General features: G+C 39.4%; 3 protein-coding genes across 6 annotated transcripts in view; 1 reads left to right on the top strand and 2 right to left on the bottom strand.

Annotated features, from left to right (window-relative positions):
* CRACD (capping protein inhibiting regulator of actin dynamics) overlaps positions 1-1,004 on the top strand; it is a 317,185-nt gene extending 316,181 nt beyond the window's left edge. Inside the window, exon 10 of the mRNA XM_081227031.1 lies at positions 15-1,004. Coding sequence (XP_081083157.1) covers positions 15-112 — 98 coding nt within the window. The 3' untranslated portion in view covers positions 113-1,004. The remainder of the gene's footprint in view (positions 1-14) is intronic.
* The window catches only part of AASDH (aminoadipate-semialdehyde dehydrogenase), a 38,351-nt gene extending 36,051 nt beyond the window's left edge, over positions 1-2,300 (bottom strand). Inside the window, exons 1-2 of one of the 4 annotated variants that reach the window (XM_081227081.1) lie at positions 2,056-2,300; positions 1,851-1,938 (exon numbers count right to left, since the gene is read on the bottom strand). In XM_081227081.1, coding sequence (XP_081083207.1) covers positions 1,851-1,862 — 12 coding nt within the window. In that variant the 5' untranslated portion in view covers positions 1,863-1,938; positions 2,056-2,300. Of the gene's footprint in view, positions 1-1,850 lie in introns of all 4 variants that reach the window. The other 3 variants (XM_081227084.1, XM_081227082.1, XM_081227083.1) reach the window with 3 other exon arrangements.
* A 7,348-nt stretch (positions 2,301-9,648) lies between these two features.
* PPAT (phosphoribosyl pyrophosphate amidotransferase) overlaps positions 9,649-22,939 on the bottom strand; it is a 36,969-nt gene continuing 23,678 nt past the window's right edge. Inside the window, exons 3-11 of the mRNA XM_081251230.1 lie at positions 19,234-19,440; positions 18,112-18,224; positions 17,863-18,008; positions 17,266-17,338; positions 16,012-16,163; positions 15,408-15,535; positions 14,233-14,454; positions 12,913-13,033; positions 9,649-11,502 (exon numbers count right to left, since the gene is read on the bottom strand). Of these exons, the coding sequence (XP_081107356.1) occupies positions 11,237-11,502; positions 12,913-13,033; positions 14,233-14,454; positions 15,408-15,535; positions 16,012-16,163; positions 17,266-17,338; positions 17,863-18,008; positions 18,112-18,224; positions 19,234-19,440 (1,428 nt within the window). The 3' untranslated portion in view covers positions 9,649-11,236. The remainder of the gene's footprint in view (positions 11,503-12,912; positions 13,034-14,232; positions 14,455-15,407; positions 15,536-16,011; positions 16,164-17,265; positions 17,339-17,862; positions 18,009-18,111; positions 18,225-19,233; positions 19,441-22,939) is intronic.

Genomic DNA, 22,939 nt, shown 5'->3' with positions numbered 1-22,939 from the left:
TGTTTGTTTGGCAGCTTGCAGGATCTTAGTTCCCCGACCAGAGATCCAACCCAGGGCCCCAAGAGCGCCAAGTCCTAACCACTGGACCACCAGGAAATTCCCTCTAGTTTGATTTTTAAATTGTCAATAAATTCATTTAAATTTAGACTCTAAATATAGTATTATGACTCAATAAAGTATTGTATCAATACAATGTTCTTTGGGCTTCTCAATGCAGATTCTATAAAAAGAAAATCTGGGGCTTCCCTGGTAGCACAGTGGTTAAGAATCTGCCTGCCAATGCAGGGGACACAGGTTAGAGCCCTGGTCCAGGAAGATCCCACATGCCTCGGAGCAACTAAGCCCGTGCACCACAACTACTGAGCCTGCGTTCTAGAGCCCGCGAGTCACAACTACGGAGCCCGCACGCCACAACTACTGAAGCCCGCATGCCTAGAGCCCATGCTCTGCAACGAGAAGCCACCGCAATGAGAAGCCCGAGCACCACATCGAAGAGTAGCCCCTGCTCACCGAAACTAGAGAAAGCCCGCGCGCAGCAACGAAGACCCAACACAGCCAAAAATAAATAAAAAAATTTTTAAGTTAAAAAAAAGAAAATCTGCAACAGTATTTCATCAAAGAAACTTTACGGATGACTGAACAACAACAAAAAAAACTTCACAACTCCTAGTATTTCCTTGAAGGTAAAGGTGATTTTTGTTTTCCTGCTGTGAAATTTATTTTCTGGATTTCAAAGCAAATAAGATTTATCAAACAGTCTATTTTAATTATTCAAGTTTTTTATTTGTTTATACTTATTTGAACTCATTTCCCTACTGATTCATCCATGTCACTTAATCAATATAAATTACAGAAAATAAAACATTTCTAAAGAGAGCAAAATGAACCAATAACTGCTGACACCCATAAGGTTTGGAAATGCTATGATTTCTAAACACAAAATTTTTAAATATAAAATAACTTTAGTACTTACAGTCTTTTCTATAAATACTAGCTCTTTCTGTGATGCACAAGATAAATATTTTAAGCTTTCCTCATACACACAAATGACCATTACGTAAATATAAGGAAAGCTTTTCATAACATGCACTAAAATTATGGGAATGAGTCCATTCTGCAAGATGCAGTTAGTGCAGAAGGGGCCCTTCTGCTTCCCTCTCCCCAAATGAATAACAAATTGCCTATACTACAGAATGTATTATACTAAAGCATTTTAACAAAAAGTTATAGTCTACATGAAAAAAAGCATTGTTTTAATGCAAAAACACATCCAGCAGTTAATTTTCCACAGGAGGACAATCTGATTAATACACTATAATCTAAAATCCCTTGACATCAAAGGGACAAGATTATAAAATGGATTAAATTCTTCTTAAAAAAGTCATTTTTTATGACAAATTACAAGATTCGCCACACATAGCTATACAATTAAGATGTTTTTAAACTTTTAATTGCCAGTTTCCCAGTGGCTACTATAGAGAATTAAGGCAAAATCTATTCTTGTTGTCTAAGGTTTTCATTTTCATTAACTGAATCATAAATACATTCGCTCCAATAGAGAATGCTATAATAACTGGATGCCCGAACATCTCTGGGACCATATAAGAAGGGGGCGGGGGGGAAGCAAAATCTGATAAACAGATTATATATGTAATGGGATCATTAAGTTTTAAGATATTTGCTACTTCATAGCTGTAGAGGCTGCTACTTTAGTCATCAGAAGTCTCAGGGGCTCTTCCTAGGTTATTGGCTATTTTAAAGACAAATAATCTAAAAACTTTATTTTCCCTTATCCACCGGCTTCTTAACTTTCACTAAGCAACTACGTTTAATAACAATGCACTTCATACCTTCCAACACATTTTTTCAACTGCTTTTTGAAACCACGCTAACAAGACAGGGGAGGCTTATTTCCATTCGAAATAAGGAGCAGAGGGTCTAAGGCAGGGTGAGGGGAGAGCACACGGGTCAAGTTCAGCTTTTGCACCACTCCATCCCTCCAGACACCACTGATTCAACTCCGAGGCCAGGCGGTTGCCCGGAAGCTAAGCAAACCTGTGCGCAGTCAGCCGCAGGTGTCTTCGTACTTCGCTCCCTCACACGTGTCCCCAGTGGATACCACCTCCTGCCGAGACCCACTCAGAAGGCGTAGGGGTGAGGGGGTAGCGGGGAGGTCCGAGCCCATCCGGACCTTCTCCCGACAATCCAACCCCAACACTTCTTCACACACAGCGAATAAACCAACACCTTAAAGCCGGCCCACCGCGCAGCCCTCCAAGCTCTCGGCTTCCTAGAACTCTTCCCCGTCGCCTTGCTGACGTCAGCACGAGCGACCCGGGGCAGGCAACGTCCTGCTGCCCCGCCCCTTCCCGGAGCTGCGGAGCCAATGCGAGAGAAGTGTTGGCTGCTTTGCTAGCTGCTCTCATTCAGATCTCTGGTCTGGTCTTGATGGGCTTTGGACAGGGTTTGCAAGGACTTTGAAGTTGACCCGGTTGGAGTCGTACCCTTTCATATTTGCCAAGAAACTTTAATTCCAAGCAGCTGTCTCCTCGTTCACAAAGTGGGGATAAAGATATTACGTAGAGTTAACGTGAAGAGCGATGAAATCATTGTGAAATAAGAGTGACTGGACTTCATGCGTTGGACTTTTTTTTATAATCTGCCCTACACTGTGGGGAACTGTGCAACAATAAAGCCTGCAGACGAAGTCCCTGTCATAAGTAGGCTGACATTTTAATTGGAAGAGATGAATTTAAACGATAACTAAGAATATTTCAACTTTCAACAGGAGCTATAAAGAAAACAGGTCTGAGGAGAGTTACTTAAGCTATACGCTGAATAAAAATCTGTTTTTAAGGGAATTTTAGTTGGAGGCGTTTAAGTTAGTTATCTAAAATGTCAACAGCAGTAATAGTGATATTTTTTAAAGCTACTGTGCCGGTAGCAGAGAGGAAATTGAAACCGAGTCCTCCCTACTGAGTTTATGATTAATCTCTCCCTCCACAACTGTATTCCCTTTCTTGTCCCCTCTGACCTCAATCCTGTGTTAACTGAACACTAATCAAAGTCAGATGAGTAAGACTGCTGTTGTTGATAACATCGTTAATGTACTAAAATTGCTGTTATAGATATATGCATCATTATTAACATACAAACTCAGGATGTTTCTCCAAGGCAAGATGAGCTCACAGACCTGTATCACCTGGCCAGAATCATAAACTGGAGACAACCTGACTCACAAAACCATGATTAAGAAATGTAAGAAGACTGTGATTAACCCGTTTCTTTGTTCTTCCCCTTTAAAACGTCCCTAACTCAAAGAGCAAGATGAGGTGGATCTGAGATCTATCTCCCACTTCCTTGCTTGGCACCCTGCAAATAAACCTGTACTTTGCTTCAAACACCTGCTGTCAAAGAGTTTGGCTTTCTGCACCCAGCACGCAGGATCCCTTGCTCAGTTACAAAGTGATCAGGGTTTTGGTTTTGTTTTGGCTAGGGGAAGGACTGAGGAGGCAGCCGGGCATCAATAAACGATACATGAAAAGGCATAGGATGCTTTTGTGTCCTTAGGTGTTGGTGGCAAGAAACTGTAGCAGTAATCCAAGCAAGAGATACCTCCACTTGCCCATGAGACTTTCACCAGGTTGTACTATGGGTCTTTTATTTGGGGAGGGGCCACTCAAAGGTGTCTCTTTGTTTCTATATTTGGGAATGACACCATTATCCACCCAGTGAAACCCTAGATATCCAATCCCACCCAACTTCTTTTTTACCCTCCTGTATGCAATTAGATCCTACTTCCTCTACTCCCCAACCTCTAGACCAATGCCCAGCTGGCTATATCAGAATCACTTGTGGTAATGTTAAACAACACAGATTCCAGATCCCTGCATCTCCATCCCAAGAGGTTCTGAATTCATTTTCTAGTGACGGAGGGGCCTGCAATCTGCATTCCTCCCCTGCCCCCCGACCTGCATTCTTTAAATGATAACATCGTCATCTCCACTACTGCTATCTTAGTTCAGGTCTTCTTGGTCAGTGTTTCCTTAAAGCCCTTCCAGTCTTGCTGGGCTACAGTAGACTCTGAACTGCTGCCAGGATAATGTCCGTTTCATTATTGAAAATATCATTTTTCAATTCTGATGTTAATGATAGCTTTTTTAAGTTTTTTTCCCCCCTTGCAGTCTCTATTTCTCCTGTTGGTTTTGGATTCTTTCATGTTAGAGGCTTCCATGGGCGTCTGGTAATAATCATTGATTATCTGATCATATTTAAAAGTGGGCATTTAAAAGCTGATGGGAAGCTCAGAATCTGTGGAGCAAGTGTTTTGAAAATCAAGTGAGAGAAAAGGGCTGCAGGGGAGGGAGGAGGGTCTCAGAATTCAGTATAAAACTTTTCACTTAATTCTATTCCAGGTGCCTGATGTTCTCCAACACAATGACCCCCTGTTTTACTCTCTCCCAAACAAAACAGCCTTCAGAGTTAAGCTTAAGGGTGATGGGAGGTAGCATAAGGGTATAACTCATTCCTAAGCGAATTTCCAATCCTTTTAGTTACCATCTTTACCCCTGCTTCCAAAAGCCAGTTTCTCAGTTTTTAAGGGTGCTCTATGATGTAAATAGGATTGCTTATTGGCTTTGCTCACTGCTGGTTTAGTCTAGCTTTTCCAAATCAGCGGAGCCCTTTGCTTTTTTGCTTTTTTTTTTTTTTAAAAAAATGAGTTTATTTATTTATTTATTGGCCACATGCGGCGTGCGGGATCTTAGTTCCCCAACCAGGGATTGAACCCATGCCCCCTGCAGTAGAAGCGCAGAGTCCTAACCACTGGACCGCCCAGGAATTCCCTGAGCCCTTTGCTTTTTTTTTTTTTTTTTTTTTTTGCGGTACGCGGGCCTCTCACTGTTGTGGCCTCTACCGTTGCGGAGCACAGGCTCCGGATGCACAGGCTCAGCAGCCATGGCTCACGGGCCCAGCCACTCCGCGGCATGTGGGATCTTCCCAGACCGGGGCACGAACCTGTGTCCCCTGCATCGGCAGGCGGACTCTCAACCACCGCACCACCAGGGAAGCCCGAGCCCTTTGCTTTTGCTTTAAAATTTTTGTTTCTGTTATCTCTTTCCCTCTATCCTTAAGAGTTTGTGACTGTAAAAATCCCTTCACTGTCATTTTCAGGGGGCCTAAGAGGGAGCAAATGTAGAAGACTACATTCATTTTTACCTGGTAATCTAGAGTGATCATTCTAAAACATACACCAGAGCTTAAGAAGCTGCTTAAGAAGCTTCAGTGGCCTCTCATTGCCTGCATGACACTCAGACTCTAGCAAGGTAAACAAGATAGTTCGTTATCTTTCTAGCCTAATCTCTCACAGTTGGCTACTGCTTTCTCACCCCATGCTCCACATTCCCCACACCTGGTACTGTAACATCCAGCTATAATAAGACCCTAGTAAGTCTTCTGAGCCTACCAAACCCTTATCAAGTTTCCACACCTGTGCTTTGGCTGAGTCACAGGCTGAAAAAACCCTTTCCCTCCCCACACCTGCTTGATGAACATTTATTCCTCTTATGAAAACAGTTCTAACATCACCTCCTCAATGCCTTTCTTCAAGCCTTGTATGAGAATTTACCCATCCTCCTCCAACCCCCATCCCATAAACCTAGCATACTGCTGGGAAGAGCAATGCCATGGGCCCCCAAGTGTCCCTGCAAATTTTTGCTGGGTACGCAAAGAATGCAAGGTACTGACTGCTCTCTACCCAGGTCATTTTTCAGGGTTGTTCGGGGTGATCAATCTTCAGAGCTGAGGTAATGTCTTCCCCAAGCAGCAAGCTTTCTTCCACTTCCTGTAAAAGGAATGAATCCCCCCAAACTTAGTATTCCTTTCCTGTAACGCAACCCACTGTGTGTGCAGACATCCATCTATGTCTACCTTAGTTACCCGAGGGGGACTTAGGAGGCATGGAGAATTGACAGACATGAAGCTCCGGCTACTGCTTTTGCCATGAGTAATGAAGTTCTCTTTGACCCAGGAATCTCATGTCCACTACCATGAAACAGTAACAAACTGGCTTATTAGCTTTTAAATAGGGTACAAGCCTTCCCAAACGGTGACTTACACTTCTCATAGAACCTGTAACAGCTGCAGTATTTCCAAGTCTGCCTTCATTTAATCCCTTCTTGACAGCAGATTCATGTGTTTTGCACCTGTTTCCTGAACTATCTTTTTACTGTTCCCCATCTATTTACTACATCATTCCAATTCCTAACAAGTATCAAATGCCTGCCCCAGTACCTTGCTGATCCTTTGCACATTTATTGGTACATTCTCATTTCACTGCTTCTCTTCAGCTACTTCCCAACTCATCTCTCAGTTATCAATGTCATTGTTTCTTTTGAAAATAAAAATTATTTCAAAAGTAATTTTGAGGGACTTCCCTGGAGGTCCTGTGGTTAAGCCTCTGTGCTTCTACCGCAAGGGGCACGGATTCGATCTTTGGTCAGGGAAGGTCCCGCATGCCATGCAGCGCGGCCAAAATAAATAAATGTAAAATATATATATATATATATATATACGCTTAAAAAATTTCTAAATAACAACAACAAAATATTTGAAAACCTTTGACCCTACACCAAGACAAGGTTAGGTCCCTGTCATGTGCTCTGGTAGCACTGTAGCCCACGTCACAGTTGGGACAGCGGTGTGTGATTTACTCTAAGGGAGCTCAGCTGCCCATGGGTTCATTTAGGTTTTGCATTTTTGTCAGGTGATTGTGAAAGAACGGAGGGATGAGGGAAGTTAGGCTCTTTGCAAGAGTGAGCCCGTTAGAGTTCTCTAGAGGGAATTCCCTGGCGGTCTGGTGGTTAGGATTCTGCGCTGCCACTGCAGAGGACATGGGTTCGATACCTGGTTGGGGAACTAAGATCCCGTGCGCCGTGGCCAAAAAAAAAAAAAAAGAAATTGATGTTGCAGTCTTAAAACAAGTTGGAGACTCTGGCAGGGTTTCTAGGGTGCAGTCTTGAGAATTCTATCTTCTTCTGGAAACCTCAGTCTTTACTCTTAAGGCCTTCAACTGACTGGATGAGGCGCACCCACATTACAGAGGGTAATCTGCTTTACTCACAGTCTACTGATTTACATGTTCATCCCAGGTAAAAAAAAATACCTTCCAAGCAACGTCTAGACTGGTGTTTGAACAACGTGGCACCAAAGCCTAGTCAAACTGAAACATAAAATTAACCATCACATCTAACATACCCATCAGTGGAGCCAAACAAGCAATCTTCAATGATTGAGGTACAGTGCAAGCACCCACTTGGGTCTCTGTTGTGTAATCATTTTCTGTTTGTCATAGTGCAGTGAGAAATTCTGATTCACTTTGTTATAAAGCAGAAACTAACACACCATTGTAAAGCAATTATACTCCAATAAAGATGTTAAGAAAAAAGAAATTCTAAAAACGTTAAAAGCATTGGTTCCTGCCATCCAACAAATTCTCAGCTACATGAGAAGACTATTTCTGCACACAAAAACATAAATTTACATGGCATTTTTTGCAGTTTTCTCTAAAATGTCTGAGTGAGCAGTTTTTTCCTGAGAGGGCTGGATTTTCTTTTTGACCTCTTTATGAAACATGAAGGCAATTTTCCTTAGAGGAGTTGACTACACCCTACTTGAAACCCTAAGAAAGGCATCAGAAACTCAAGTGAGTTAATCATATTAATATGATTAACTTAAGTCTACCTGTCAGAACAAACTTTGCTAGATTCCAGGGAAGAAATAGAGATAATGTCTAAAGTTGGTACAGTAAGAAGTAAGTAGTATGAGCTAATTGTTTAAAACATAGAGATTAACAACAGAAAAAATTTAAATGTGGATGCACTACAGAGGACTGGAGAGGGCAGTGACCTCTTTATTTTCTTCATTTTTAACTATATGCATGCATTATTTTGATAGTTTGTTTTTTAGAGGTAGGACCCTGGTATCTTTATTTTTAAACAGACTGTTTTTTAAAGTAGTTTTAGGTTCATAGCGAAATTGAGCAGAAGGTACAGAGTTCCCATATGCCCCCCACCCCGCATAGAATAATCTCCCCCGTTATTAATATCCCCCCCGGAAGTGGTCCATTTGTTACAGGTAATCATTACACTGATACATCATTATCACCCAAAATTTATAGTTTACATTAGGGTTCATTCTTGTTGTCATACATTCTACAGATTTGGACAAATATATAATGACATGTATCCACCATCATAGTAATATACAAAATAGTTTCGCTATCCTAAAAATTCCCTGTGCTTCACCTATTCATCCCTCTCTCCCCACCAGCCCCTGGCAACCACTGATTTTTTTTTTTTTTGCGGTACGCGGGCCTCTCACTGTTGTGGCCTCTCCCGTTGCAGAGCACAGGCTCCGGACGCGCAGCCTCAGGGGCCATGGCTCACGGGCCCAGCCGCTCCGCGGCATGTGGGATCTTCCCGGACCGGGGCACGAACCCATGTCCCCTGCATCGGCAGGCGGACTCTCAACCACTGCGCCACCAGGGAAGCCCACCACTGATCTTTTTTATTCTCTCCATAGTTTTGCCTTTTCCAGAATGTCATATAGTTGGAATCATACAGTATGTACTCTTTTCAGATAGGCTTCTTTCACTTGGTAATATCCATTTAAGTTCCCTCCACATCTTTTCATGGCTTGACAGCTCATTTCTTCTCAGACTGAATAATATTCCATTGTCTGGATGTACCACAGTTTATTCATGTACCTACTTTATTTTTATTTTAAAAAGTACTCCTCCCCAACACACACACGCAGTTTGGGAATCTAAGCCTCCTCTTCTGTGACACCTTCCCTATTCTTGCTAGTGTCTCCACAGAACTTGGCACTAACATAGCGCTTACTTAGCACTGCATTTCTATTTACTTTATTTGTCCCTCCTACTCAACCAGCAGTTTTGCCTGGTTCATAAGAGATGGTCTATTTACTGAAATGCCCGAACCAGAGAAATAAGATATGAGTAGCTGGTGCCAAGAATGGATCCTGGATGTGACTGTCACTGTGCTGTTCACCATAATGCAGTACCTGAAAGTCACTATTTAGAAAAAGTACACACACATATTTAAATGTACTCATTACATATATTTGTCACCAACGCATCACAAGGAAGTCACAAAAAGTAGGCTTAGTTTAGTTCACAATATAGATCCTGTGAAAACACATTTCTCATTTGCTCTGCAGTTTACAATATCTATAAAAATTTAAAGCAGTTAAACAACATTTGAGATTACACTGGTATAAAATTGTAATTCACACTTCAGAAACTTGTGAAATAAAAGGCCATGATGGAGAAAGAGTAAGAAATTTGTAGAATTACCAAACTGTCACAGTACCATTTTCCTTTATAAAAGCATCTCAATAAAACAAAATAAAAACTATGGAAAACACAAAAGTCAAATCAGAGATTTTGGTTTAGTACTTTCCCTGAGTCTCTTGTTTTTAAAAAAATCAAAGTAAGGCTGGTTCAAAACTGACCCATAAGGTCTTGCCTCCTCTATATGCTGCCATGAGGAATACATTTAAGGCAAGAGGCTATACACACAAATGGTCCCAGGGCTTTATTCAGATGCCAGTTTGCTTGTGGTACCACCACAGGGTTATCTGACCCACTGCTGCCCGCTGCACATGGGCTTAAAGAGCTGTCAGCGTTTTCTCTTGGCCTGCCATGATACAACACATGAGACTAAATACCAAATGAAGACAAAAGATTATGGTTATTAATAAATATTACAATTCTAGGTGGATTTGGACACTATGTACACCCAATCATGGTAATAACACAGAAACAAACACTTTTATGTTTTAAAAATCTTACATAAACAAGGGTTGAGGGCAAGTCATTTTAAAGTTTTAAATCTCAGATGTTAAAAAACAAACAAAAACCTTTTAAAAAATCTAATTCATTAGATCCCAATAAAACAAAGTAGAAAAAGTGATACGTTGATGCTCGGAATTAGATGAGCATGCTAATTAAAAAAAGCTGTTGTCTCCTTGTTCCGTAAAATTGGCCCCTACAATGTTTCTACTTGATCATCTCATTGCATACACAGTATATTTGCAAGTGATCAAGCACTTCATTAAAAAAGCATATAATCAAATTAAGGATAAAAGGTTTGTTAGAATCTAAAATTATTTTTTACTTCAAATGTACCAGGTTACTTGCTGGGCTTCTACTATAAGGGCACTAAGTAGTATGGATCATACTTTCTAGTCAAACGTAGGAAAATACTTTGCACAGCCATGTTTTTACAGTCATTCTCAGAGCATCTCAAAGATAGGTTGCAAATTACTGCTCTATGTCTCCCTCTTGAAATCTCAATTGCAGACCAACGGCAAACATTTCAAAAGCTAATAATCATGCACTGTCTTAAAACTGAGGGGTGGAATGATGGCTCTAACCACCAAAATAACTGCTGCAAGTTATTTAATTTAGTAATATAAGCACCTCATTGCACAGGTGGGGAAAGTGAGGCACAAAAAGGTGTTTCTTCTGTTTTTTGTTTTTTTTAAAGAGAACTCTTGATGCTAGGTAACTTTGGGGTATAATGGATTCAAGGTTTGCATGAAATGTTATACTTAACTCACATGTCCTGTTTGCATCACAACACCTTAGTCTAACCTCTTGCAAATTCTTTAAAGCATGGACCTGGCAAATGCCACTGACCACCTGCCTTCTCTGACCAGGTGAAAAAGGCTAGCCAATGCTTGAGCGAAAAAAAAGAATACCACATATTGTTGTATTATATGTAATTAGCAAGGTTCAATTATGAAAATATTCCATAACTGAATTTCCATAACTCTCAAACATTCCACAAAATTCTCTAAGAACCTGTGGGAGAGCAGAGTACCTGGCAATCCTCTCTTAAACAGAAATTTACCGATTCGTTGCATTACTGTTGATGATCTGAAGTTAAATGTATACGACTTCTAAAAATAAAAGTACTAAACTACTAAATAAAACTGAAAGGATCATCCAAGTTCCTAGATAATACCAAAATATTTATCTAGGATTACTAAAGAAATCATAGCACTTTGGTACCCTTTTCAGAAAAAAATCTCAAAACTTATAACACAAGCATGTGGCATTTCACACTGTACCGAGTAACAGTAAATGGAGGTGTAACCACTATAACTTCTCCACTAACTTTGTGTTTTGAAACATCATGTCTGCCCCTAGCAGCTACCATTCCAGTTCCACAGGGTATTTTCCAGTCAGACAAGCTGTACAATGATTGTTCTTTTCAAAACATTCCAGACCATTCCCATTTTCTTGAATCATAACATCTTCCTTTGTACAATGACTATTCTTTTCAAAACATTCCAGACCATTCCCATTTTCTTGAACCATAATATCTTGCCTTTTCACTTTCTGTTTTTTAAATGTTATCCTTTCTTGTACAGATGAAACCAGTCCTTCTACTGACAGATACACAACACTGTTTGCTCCTACGGGGGAAAGACAGGGAAAAAGGTCATGAGACTTCCTTTGGAAAGGAAGAATTGCCTTAACAGAGAATAATTACAAACAGAAAAGCATAAGCCAAAATAAAAATTTCTCCTTTAGCCCCTGTCTCTCTCTTTTTAAAAAAATTTTTTAAATTTATTTATTTATTTTTTGGCTGTGTGGCTTATGGGATCTTAGTTCCCTGACCAGGGACTGAACCCAGGCCCTTGGCAGTGAGAGCTGGAGTCTTAACCACTGGACCACCAGGGAATTTTCTCCATTAGCCTCTCTTAAAAAAAAAGGTGGGGTGGTGGTGGTGGTGGCTGGAGAATCAAAACTCAGGGCCTTTATTTTTTTTTTTTAATTTTAAATTGGAATTTAAGGGATAACAATTTAAAATAGCAGTGGAGGATTCAAGTCTAGAATGGCTTCAAAAGGCTTTAGGAGTCATTTTCTTGAATAACAGACCTTGAAGTCAGGAAGATCTGGGTTCAAATTTAAGCTCAAGGTCACTTACTTTTCCTAAGCCTTTTTTTTTCAGCTATCAGATAAGGGAAATATTGCCTAATTGTAGCAGTTTTGTGATGTTATTATGATAATATAGATATGTTCCTGGCAAAGAGTGAGTGCTCACAATATATCAGTTGGGTGACATTCAAAATATTTAACTGGGGACTTCCCTGGTGGCACAGTGGTTAAGAATCCGCCTGCCAATGCAGGGGACACGGGTTCAAGCCCTGGTCCAGGAAGATCCTACATACCGTGGAGCAACTAAGCTCGTGCGTCACAACTACTGAAGCCCGTGCGCCTAGAGCCCGTGCTCTGCAACAAGAGAAGCCACCGCAATGAGAAGCCTGCGCACTGCAACGAAGAGTAGCCCCCGCTCGCCGCAGCTAGAGAGTAAACAATCAGTGTGGAGGTACCATACATGGATGAACATGTATGTGATATTTATAGTTTATACCTCACCTGAATTTGAAAGGCAAACGTCTTATCAAGGATAACCTCCATCTCCAAGACTTCTGACCTCATTATTAAAGATAAGCCTATATAAGCTTTTCACTTTTTGATTTGTACCCACAGCCAAATTATTCTATTAGAATCTGTGGTGAAATTACTTTTGTTTTTCTTCTGATCTGACCTTTGGGAGGCTTTAACTGATTAGCAGTTCTCTCTACTAGGAAAGCCTTTCTTCTTCTCTGATCTCACCTTAGCCTAGCTCTCCATCACAGCACTCACTACGGTGTCCACACATATCAGGCTCTCTCACTATTGATCTGCTCAACACATACAACATTTACTTTCAATAAATACTGAACACTATTTTTTATTAAAAGTGTAAAGATTGACAAGCTTGGTTTTCTGTTAATAAATGAATAAAGATAAAAGTTTATAGAAATTGTAATACCTACCTAGATGATCTGAGATATGCTCAAATTCTGGTTTATTGGCAATAAGCTCTTCTTTTGTTGGTATGTTTATTCCCATGAAGCATGGATATCTAATAGGTGGTGAAGCTACGCGAATGTGTACCTTGGAAAGAAATCATTTCACACATTAATTAGTTTGACATTCACTGTGAACAATTATGCAAAATTCTGTCATTCACAAATACAACATAAAATTTTTACAGAATACTTTAACAACATACGGGTAATAAAGCATACTAAAAAATTTATTCACTCTAATAGGTGGAAAAGAATCTTAGAAAATCATGTGATATATATATAGAACTCCAGTGTTCAGTCAGAACTACTTTTAGAATTAATTCATTACCAAGAATCCTACTTGAGCAGCCCTGTCCTAGACTGCAAAGTGTCCTGACAAGAATTTCAAAATGTTAGCCACTTGTAAAGGGTTCTTTTTACAGAGATCCCCATTGTTTCCTTCTGTCACCTACTAACAAGGACATTTCTTTCTTCTGATCTGTCATTTCCCATTTATTATATTCCTAGGACCACCTTCAGTTTTTTCCTCTAACACTTGAATGGCACTTTTGCCTACCTCTTATTTTACCTTTTTAAAAAGAAAAATAACATCTACCAGGATATAATAAAAACCTTACTACTACTACAAAGAACTATGTTTGTCTATTTTTTTATCTATCATTATTTTCTGCCTTTTGTCAGGAACATTTACACAGCTGTAATCAGTGTCCACATTTACTTTTTACCTTTCTTGTAACAGCAAAGATTTTCCCATGTTTTGCAGTCTTCATAATTATAGTTTTTAATGGTTGCATCACATTTCATCATACTGATGTATTGATTTACTAAATTATTTCCTGCTGGTAGATATATGAGCTATTTCCAGTTCTTTTGTTTATTTGTGTCTATTCTTTTTTACTATTGTAATGGATCTGAACTTGCTTTCTAAATAGACTGTCATACTGCTTTCTATACCATTTTCTCCACAATAGATTTTATTTCTAAATCTGATCAACTATTAGCTGTAAATGACATCTCATTTCAGTAATTTGAATTACTGAACTATGTAGTTAGAATAAGCTTTGAGATTTGAAAGTATAACCTAATGTGTCAAATTTATTACACTAGGATTGCTTCCATATCTTCAAAAAGAAAAAGTAATCAATACTCTACAAATTTAAAAGTATTCTATTTTGTGGTTTATTAGTTTTAAAATTAGGTTTATAAAAATTTTAACATAAAATTTTCATGACTATCATGTTGTAATTATTGGTGCTTTAGGATAGGTGTTTTAATATTACTTACCTCTTTTGCACCAGATTCTTTGAGCAATTTGATTATGGGTGAAATGGTATTGCCTCTCACAATTGAATCATCTACAAGAACAATTCTTTTGCCTTTAAAGTTGTCCGACAATACTCCAAATTTTTTCGCAACACCAAGTTGTCTTAACCTCATGTTTGGCTGAATGAATGTTCTTCCTACATACCGGTTTTTACATAGCACCTCCACATATGGAAGCCCACACTGACAGAGAAGGAATAAAAGGACAATGAGCAGTACATATACAGAGAACTCTAGGGTTCTGTTTTCTCTAGGTCATGCTTCCATTATAACATCTATGTAAAAAGTTTTAAATATGGTTGTTATTCTGAGCTCTCCATCATCAGATTACAATTTTCCTCCACTATTTAAACTGTAGGGAAGAAAAGGCAAAAAGAAAAATTACTGAAAGTCCTCTACTTAGTAGGAAAAACAATTCATTTTATTAGAATTTGTAATGCTTCTTTCTTAAACACATATTATTTCTCTATCTTGGAAAAGAATACCAAGAATGTGAACACATGACAAAGAATAAATCACTGTCAGAAAAATTCACATATTTAAAAATTGTCAGCAGGAAATGAATTAAAACCAGTAGGCTAAGGAGATACTTTCTGAGGGACAGGAGGTGACTTATCCATCTAACAAGGTAATACTTCTCTAAAATGAATGCATATTATAAATTCACAAACTAAACTTTCCAATGTAGTGAATGTTGGGTATTATACACCAGGATCACTATAATTACATATTCTACCTGGTTATGAAAAATGAAATTAAGCATAGTACTAAGAACATTATACAAAATTAACATAAACAACTTTATTATCACCCACACTCAGTAGGGAATAAATACACCAGCGGCTTGTGAGGGTACTTAATAATAAGCAAATATTACCACTAAATTCTACACATAGTCATGATATTATTTTTTTAAAATGAAGGGGGTCGTTTTCCTAGTCTTTGGGTAAACTTTTTGTGGACCCATTAAAAAATAGTGCCACTGGATGAAAAGGCTGGAAAATAAGTAACTCTTGCCAAGGAACCAACACTTTCCTTTTCCTTACAATAAATTGATGAGTTTCTCTTTATATACATGGATTTCTAATCTCAGTGCTAAATGAGCAATTCACTGTGTGTTAATTAAGAGAAAATACCTTTGCTGCGTAACCAAGGGCAGCAGGCGTAGCAGATTCCGGGACAGTGCTAACTAAATCAGCATCCACAGGGGCTTCAATTGCCAGCTGCTGACCACAACGGTATCTTACTGTGTAAACCATTTGGTCTGGAATGTTTGGAAAAGGAAATAAATTTTTACTTAGTATAATATAGCACAGCATAATATCACTATTTTAAGAAACTAGCTTGTTAGAACTCTATAGAATTGAGCATGCAGCAACGAAGACTCAACACAGCCAAAAATAAATAAATAAATAAATAAGTAAATAGAAAAAGAAAAGCAAGACAAAAAAACGCTAAAGTGGAAACACATAAACTGGGGGAATTCACTCTTTAAAAAAAGAATTAACCTTAATACATATCTGAAAATCATAATCCTTACTCCTAAAAGGAAAACAAAATCCAAGAGTCAGATGAAAAGGAAAAACTGTGATCTTATGACTTGTAAGCTCAGTCCCAAAATTCGCAACATATAACTATGTGCCTTCAAAGAGCCAGGTAAGCCTTTGGGCCCAAGAATTGCCATGTTTCAATGAGGTAAATAATAGATTTATACCAATAGTTAAGAGATATTTTACTTACCTTCAAATATACTATCTGGTCTTGCAAAATAAACATATTCAAAGATACAGAAAGCCACTGGGTTTCCTTCAGACCTTGGTATAATATCAAGAGTTTGGACATTATGTCTGGATATTTCCACAATTTCTCCAGGCAAGATTTCACGGTAATATCTTGGGAAACAATATTAAAGACTATAAATAAACCAGTCAAATTAAGGCAAATTATCTATTATAAAGCACACAGAGTCCCTTCCCTTATAAAGGAAAAATGGCTCAATTTAATATAAAGTATATTGGCTTAAAAAATTTAAAAGTAGTATTCCTGGGCTTCCCTGGTGGCGCCGTGGTTAAGAATCCGCCTGCCAATGCAGGGGACACGGGTTTGATCCCTGGCCCGGGAAGATCCCACATGCCGCGGAGCAACTAAGCCCGTGAGCCACAACTACTGAGCCTGTGCTCTAGAGCCCGTGAGCCACAACTACTGAAGCCCGCACCTAGAGCCCGTGCTCCCCAACAAGACAAGCCATGACAATGAGAAGCCCGTGCACTGCAACGAAGAGTAGCCCCCGCTCGCTGCAACCAGAGAAAGCCCACACACAGCAACGAAGACCCAATGCAGCCAAAAATAAAAACAAATAAATAAATAAATTTATTTAAAAAAAGAAAAGTAGTATTCCTCCAGCAGTAATTTCCATAAATCTGTTACCCCTAAATTCAAATTTAGAATTTAAGAAATTAAAAGCCCTATATTTTTTTTTTTGCGGTACGCAGGCCTCTCACTGTTGTGGCCTCTCCCGTTGCGGAGCACAGGCTCCGGACGCGCAGGCTCAGCGGCCATGGCTCACAGGCCCAGCTGCTCCGCGGCATGTGGGATCTTCCCGGACTGGGGCACGAACCCGTGTCTCCTGCATCGGCAGGCGGACTCTCAACCACTGCGCCACCAGGGAAGCCCAAAAGCCCTATATTTTATTGATTTTTAAAAGCATGAAGGCTAAAGAGAACATTTTTATCCTGGCTTAAATATTTTGCTCATAATTATTACTTGTTGAGGAGATTCTTCCTTTCTAAAATAAGTCTCATGGTATTTTGAAAACAGGATGCCAGTTCCTGGTTTAGAAGGTATTATTGGGACATTAATGTTAGTGCAACTGCTGAGCACAATGTACAAAAGGAACTGCATTTATAAACATGTATTCTTGCAGACATCAGAAACAAAAAAAATTTTTTTTATTGATGTGGAAAAAGTTGATCTGTTGAGTGAGATAAAACTTACCTTGCACCAATAGATAAAAAGCTACATGATTCTGAAGACACCACCCATCCTTCTGTTTCTGAAGATTTCTTTTCTGTAAATCATAAGACAATCGATTCAATTACTGAATTCAAGAAATTTTAAAAGAGGCTACGTATTTCAAGAGAACAGTTAAACACCAAATAGATAAGTAAAAGAGCTCACAGAATATCCATTACTATGACTTTAAGAGCATATGGTTCCTCATTTGACTAGAACCAAAGATAAAATTAATAATCCCAAGATTCCTTCAAACAATATGGTTTCATGGCTTGAATAAGACATCTCATAAGTCAAAAGGAAAATCGCTGAAATCATACTGCACAAATGAAAAAGCTGGGCAAAGGATATGAATAGGCCACTCAGGACAAAGCAGGAATGTCCATTAAATATATTAAAAATGGCTCAGCTCAGAAATATTCAAGGAAATGTACTTTGAAAACTAAGTGCCATTTTTTTCTTTTTTACCTAGCTTTTACTCAATAAGCTCCTTATACCTACAGATTTCAGGGTGTGCCAATAGTAGGACAATGACTTGGGAAAGCATTATAAAATTATATTTCTTTTGAAGTTCATTACCTTTATCATTTATATCAGATACAGGAATAAGACGACCAATGCACAGAGGACGATTTCCATAAGGATCTCGTACTGCATAAATCACATCTCTGTGCATTATAATCAGAGAGTATGCCGTGGGTGCTTCCTTCATTAAGTTTTTAATCCTGGAATCAATTAAATAATTGAATGAATAATTTTAGTTACAAACACATGCAAGAGCAAGCTCTCATTACCAGACCTGCACACTCAGCCTACTTTTACCATTACCTTGCCACCCAGTCTGGGGTGTCATCTTGTTCCTGAGGAGGGGTATACGCCAGTAACTGGGTGATCATTTCGCTATCAGAACTTGTTGACAGACCAATACCGTGACGCAGAAGCTATTTGGAAAGGAGAAAAGTTGCAGTCATTAGAGGGGAAGCTTTAACTCACCCCTCACCCAATAGCCTGCCATCACAGGAAGAGATCAGGCATCGTGTAGATGCTCAGTTACGGAATCCTGCATCCTACCAATGGTAGGTATGTATGCATAATAACGGAGAATCGCTGCTGGAGGCAATGGGAAGTCTCTGAATCTTTTCAAACAGGAAAAAAAATAGTGCTTTAGGAGGTATACAGGAAAGCTTTTGAAAACTAAGTTTGATGGAATGTAGACCTGCAGTGGGTGTCTGGAGGAGCGGGACGGAGAAGGCATGAGGGTTTGGGGTTATGGTTCTAACTTTTTCAGCCCTCGACACTCCTGACAGATAGGACACATTCCCGTAAGAGTGGCGCACTGCAGTGCAGACTCTCAACTCAGGTTTCTTGGTGGTGGTGATGGTGGCTACCCATCCTCACTGATCATCCCTGATGCAGCAAAATGTGTAGAGGTGAAGTCTAGCATCTGGGTAAGGGGTTAGGCGAAAAATAATGACCTGGGTATTGTTTAGAATGGAACTTCCAGTGGTACCTCTAAATAGTGAGTTTTAAAATAATTTTTACTTCATATTTATATTTTTTAAATTGTCTGAATAAAAAAATTTTTCTTCATTTCGGAGCAAAAAAACTGTATTATTGTAATGACAATGCCAGAGGCTAAGAAGAGGGCAGGACAAAGTTCTGGGAATACTTAAATCAATTTTCCAGATCTCAACTCCAAAGCAGTGCATCAGAATCACCTTAGGAGCATATTAAAATGCAGACTCAGCAACCGGCCCCTCCCCAGACTCTGGGGGGGGAATCTCTTAGAATCTGTAATCATAACAAGTACTCCAGCTAATTCTGATACAGTTGTTCTTTGCAGTTAGATAACAGATAGCAACAAAAGGGTAATACCCTTTTCCAAGCTCCTCAATAACTTCTTTTCAGTAATTTATTACAACCATGAAAATGCATTAAAAAAAACCTTACCTTTTTCCTTAAGCGAGCAGCATTTACCAATTCGCCATTATGTGCCACAGCTATTTTCCCATGAAGTGTTTCAACAACAAAGGGCTGGCAATTTTCTAATTCACAGTTTCCTGTAGTGGCGTACCTTGTGTGTCCAATTCCAAGATTTGAAGTATATAATTTCTTCAAATTGTCTTCAGTAAAGACGTGATTTACAAGACCCATTCCCTTGCAAAGTCAAAGTAAGAGCTCATTTTAGGGAAAAAAACACTAGTAGCATTTTTATATGCCTTTGCTCAGACAATCCCAAATTAGAAAATGCAGTTCACTTAATTTCTCTGTGCTTCAGAATTCTAATCTGGGGGGGGGAACTAACCTAATTGTAAGAACTGTGATGCAATAAAATATATATTTGAGGTGAAATTCACATAACATAAAATTAACCATTTTAAAGTGAACATTTCAGTGGTATTTAATGCAGTCACAATGTTGAAGTGCTTGTTTTATAAGATACTTTTTGATAAAACATTGAAGAACAGATGTACTAAGCGTTAACATTTGTCAAATACAATAAACTAAATTATTTGTAATTTTAAATTAAAGCATGTTAAAGCATTCAAATAAATGACTTGTCTGAGTCAGTCTAGCAAACCATCACTGGGAGAGAAATAAAAATAGAAATGACAAATAGAAGTGGTTGACCCTAGAACAATATAGGCTTGGACTGCACAGGTCCACTTTTTCATGGAGTTTTTTCAATAAATATATCAGAAAATTTTTTTGGAGATTTACAACAATTTAAAAATACTTGGCAGACGAACCGTGTAGCCTAGAGTAACTGAAAAAAATTAAGAAAAAGATGGGTATGTCATGAATAAAATATATGTAGATACTAGTCCATTTTATCATTTACTACCACAAAATATACACAATCCTATTATAAAATGTTAACATTTATCAAAACTTATGCACACAACAAACATAAACCATAAACTGTGCTATTTGCTGTTTCGAGAAATGTAAACAAACATAAAGGTGCAGTATTACATCATAACTGCATAAAATGAACCACAGTCTGCACTGTAATACTGTAATAATTTCGGAGCCACCTCCTGTTAATATTGCAGGGAGCTCAAGTGCTGCAAGTACCAACTTAAAATGCCATGTGACACTAGCCCTCTCCGGGTGAGCCCCTCATCTCTACCTCAAGTTGCCTATTGCAGTAAAAAGTCTCCTCTCCCAGTTCCTGCATATTTTTCTTCGTGTTTACTGCAATACCGTAAACCTTGAGTAACACCATGGGACTCATTCAAAGTGCCACTAGTGATGCTGAAAGTGCTCCCAAGCAGTCACGACTTTGCAAGAAAAAGTTGAATTGCTTGATGTCTACTGTAGATTGAGGTCTGCAGCTGCGGCTGCCCCACCATTTCAAGATAAATGAATCCAGCATAAAGACCATAAAAAAAAGAAAAGGAAATATGTGAAGCCGTTGCTGCAGCTATACCAGCAGGTACAAAAACCTTGCCCTTTTTGTGAAATACCCTTTTATCTCATATTGAAAATGCAGCTTTTATGTGGGTGCATGATTGCTATAAGAAAGGCATACCTATCTAATATGATTCAAGAAAAAGTGAAGTCATTATATGATGGCAATGCAAAAGGAAGGTGAAGGATCTAAAGCTGCAGAATTAAATGCCAGCAAAAGATGGCTGGATACTTTTAGGAAGAGATTTAGCTTAAAAAAGGTCAAGATAGGGCTTCCCTGGTGGCGCAGTGGTTGAGAGTCCGCCTGCCGATGCAGGGGACACGGGTTCGTGCCCCGGTCCGGGAAGATCCCACATGCCGCAGAGCGGCTGGGCCCGTGAGCCATGGCCGCTGAGCCTGCGCGTCCGGAGCCTGTGCTCCGCAGCGGGAGAGGCCACAGCAGTGAGAGGCCCGCGTACCACAAAAATAAACAAACAAACAAATAAATAAATTTAAAAATAAATAAATAAATAAAATGTCAAGATAACAGAAGTGACTTCTGCAGACCAAGGGGCAGCAGACAAGTTCCCAGACAGCATTAAGAAAATCATTGAGGGAAAGGATATCTGCCTGAACAGGTTTTTAACGCAAAAAAACCGCAAAAGTGACCTATTGTGGGAAATAAAATACCACAAAGGACATTTATCAGTAAGAAAGTGAAGCAATGCAAGCACCAGGATTTAACGCAGTAAGGGATAAGCTATAACTCTCCTGTTTTGTGCAAATAGTCGGGTTTAGGATCAGGGCTGCCCTTATCTATAAAGCTGTTAACCCCGAGCCTTGAGGGGAAAAGATAAACAGCAGCTGCTAGTCTTTTTTTTTTTTTTTAATAAATTTATTTATTTATTTATTTATTTTTTGGCTGCATTGGGTCTTTGTTGCTGTGCACGGGCTTTCTCTAGTTGTGGCGAGCAGGGGTTACTCTTCGTTGCGTTGCGCAGGCTTCTCATTGCGGTGGCTTCTCTTGTTGCAGTGCACGGGCTCTAGGCATGCGGGCTTCAGTAGTTGTGGCATGCCGGCTCAGTACTTGTGGCTCACAGGCTCTAGAGTGCAGGCTCAGTAGTTGTGGTGCACGGGCTTAGTTGCTCTGCGGCATATGGGATCTTCCTGGACCAGGGCTTGAACCCATGTCCCCTGCATTGACAGGCGTATTCTTAACCACTGCACCACCAGGGAAGTCCGGCTACTAGTCTTTTAACACATGGTTGTACAACAAGAAAGCCTGAACAACAAGAACACTTTTTCTGTACTGGTTCCATCAATGCTTTATCCCTGACGTCAGGAAGTACCTTGCTAGTAAGGGATTGCCTTTTAAAGTTCTTTTGATATTGGACAACGCCCCTGCCATCCAGAACCCCATGAGTTCAACATGGTCAGACCCAAGTGGTCAAAGTGGTGTGCTTGCCCCCAAACATATCTCTAATTCAGCCTCCCTATCAGGGGATCATAAGGACCTTCAAGGCTCATTACACAAGGTACTCTATGGAGAGGACTGTCTACGCCATGGAAGACAAACCCAACAGAAAGAACATTATGAAAGCCTGGAAGGATTACACCACTGAAGATGCTGCGGTTGTTACAGAAAAAGCTGGAAAAGCCATCAGGCCTGGAACAATAAATTCCTGCTGGAGAAAACTCTGTCCAGATGTTGTGCATGACTTCACAGGATTTACAACAGAATCAGTCAAAGAAATCATGAAAGAGATTGTGGATATGGCAAAAAAATAAAAAATAAAAATAAATATATAAATAAATAAAAATGGTGGGGGCTGAAGGTGAAGATAGGGATCTTGGAGAAATTCAAGAGCTAACAGTCACCATACCGGAGAAATTAACAGAAGATGACTTGGTGGAGATGAGTGCTTTCGAACCAGTGCCAGATGATGAGGAATAAGACACAGAAGAAGCAGTGCCAGAAACAAACTGACACTCTGGCAGTAGGGTTCTGATTATTCAAGACTCTTTTTGGACTTTACAACATGGACCCTTCTATGATACAGGCACTGAAACTAAAGCAAACCGTGGAACAATTGGTACCACATAGAAACATTCTGGGAGAAATAAAAAAAGCAAAAAAGTCAGACAGAAATTAGGACATACTTCCATCAAGTCACATACAGTGTACCTGCCTCTCCTGCCTCCCCTTCTCACCTCTTCCACACCTGAGACAGCAAGACCAACCCCTCCTCTTCCTCCTCCTCCT

The sequence above is a fragment of the Mesoplodon bidens genome, assembly GCF_964165515.1.
Source record: "Mesoplodon bidens genome assembly, chromosome: 1".
Lineage (NCBI taxonomy): Eukaryota > Metazoa > Chordata > Mammalia > Artiodactyla > Ziphiidae > Mesoplodon > Mesoplodon bidens.
This window is presented reverse-complemented; position numbering and strand designations above follow the sequence as displayed.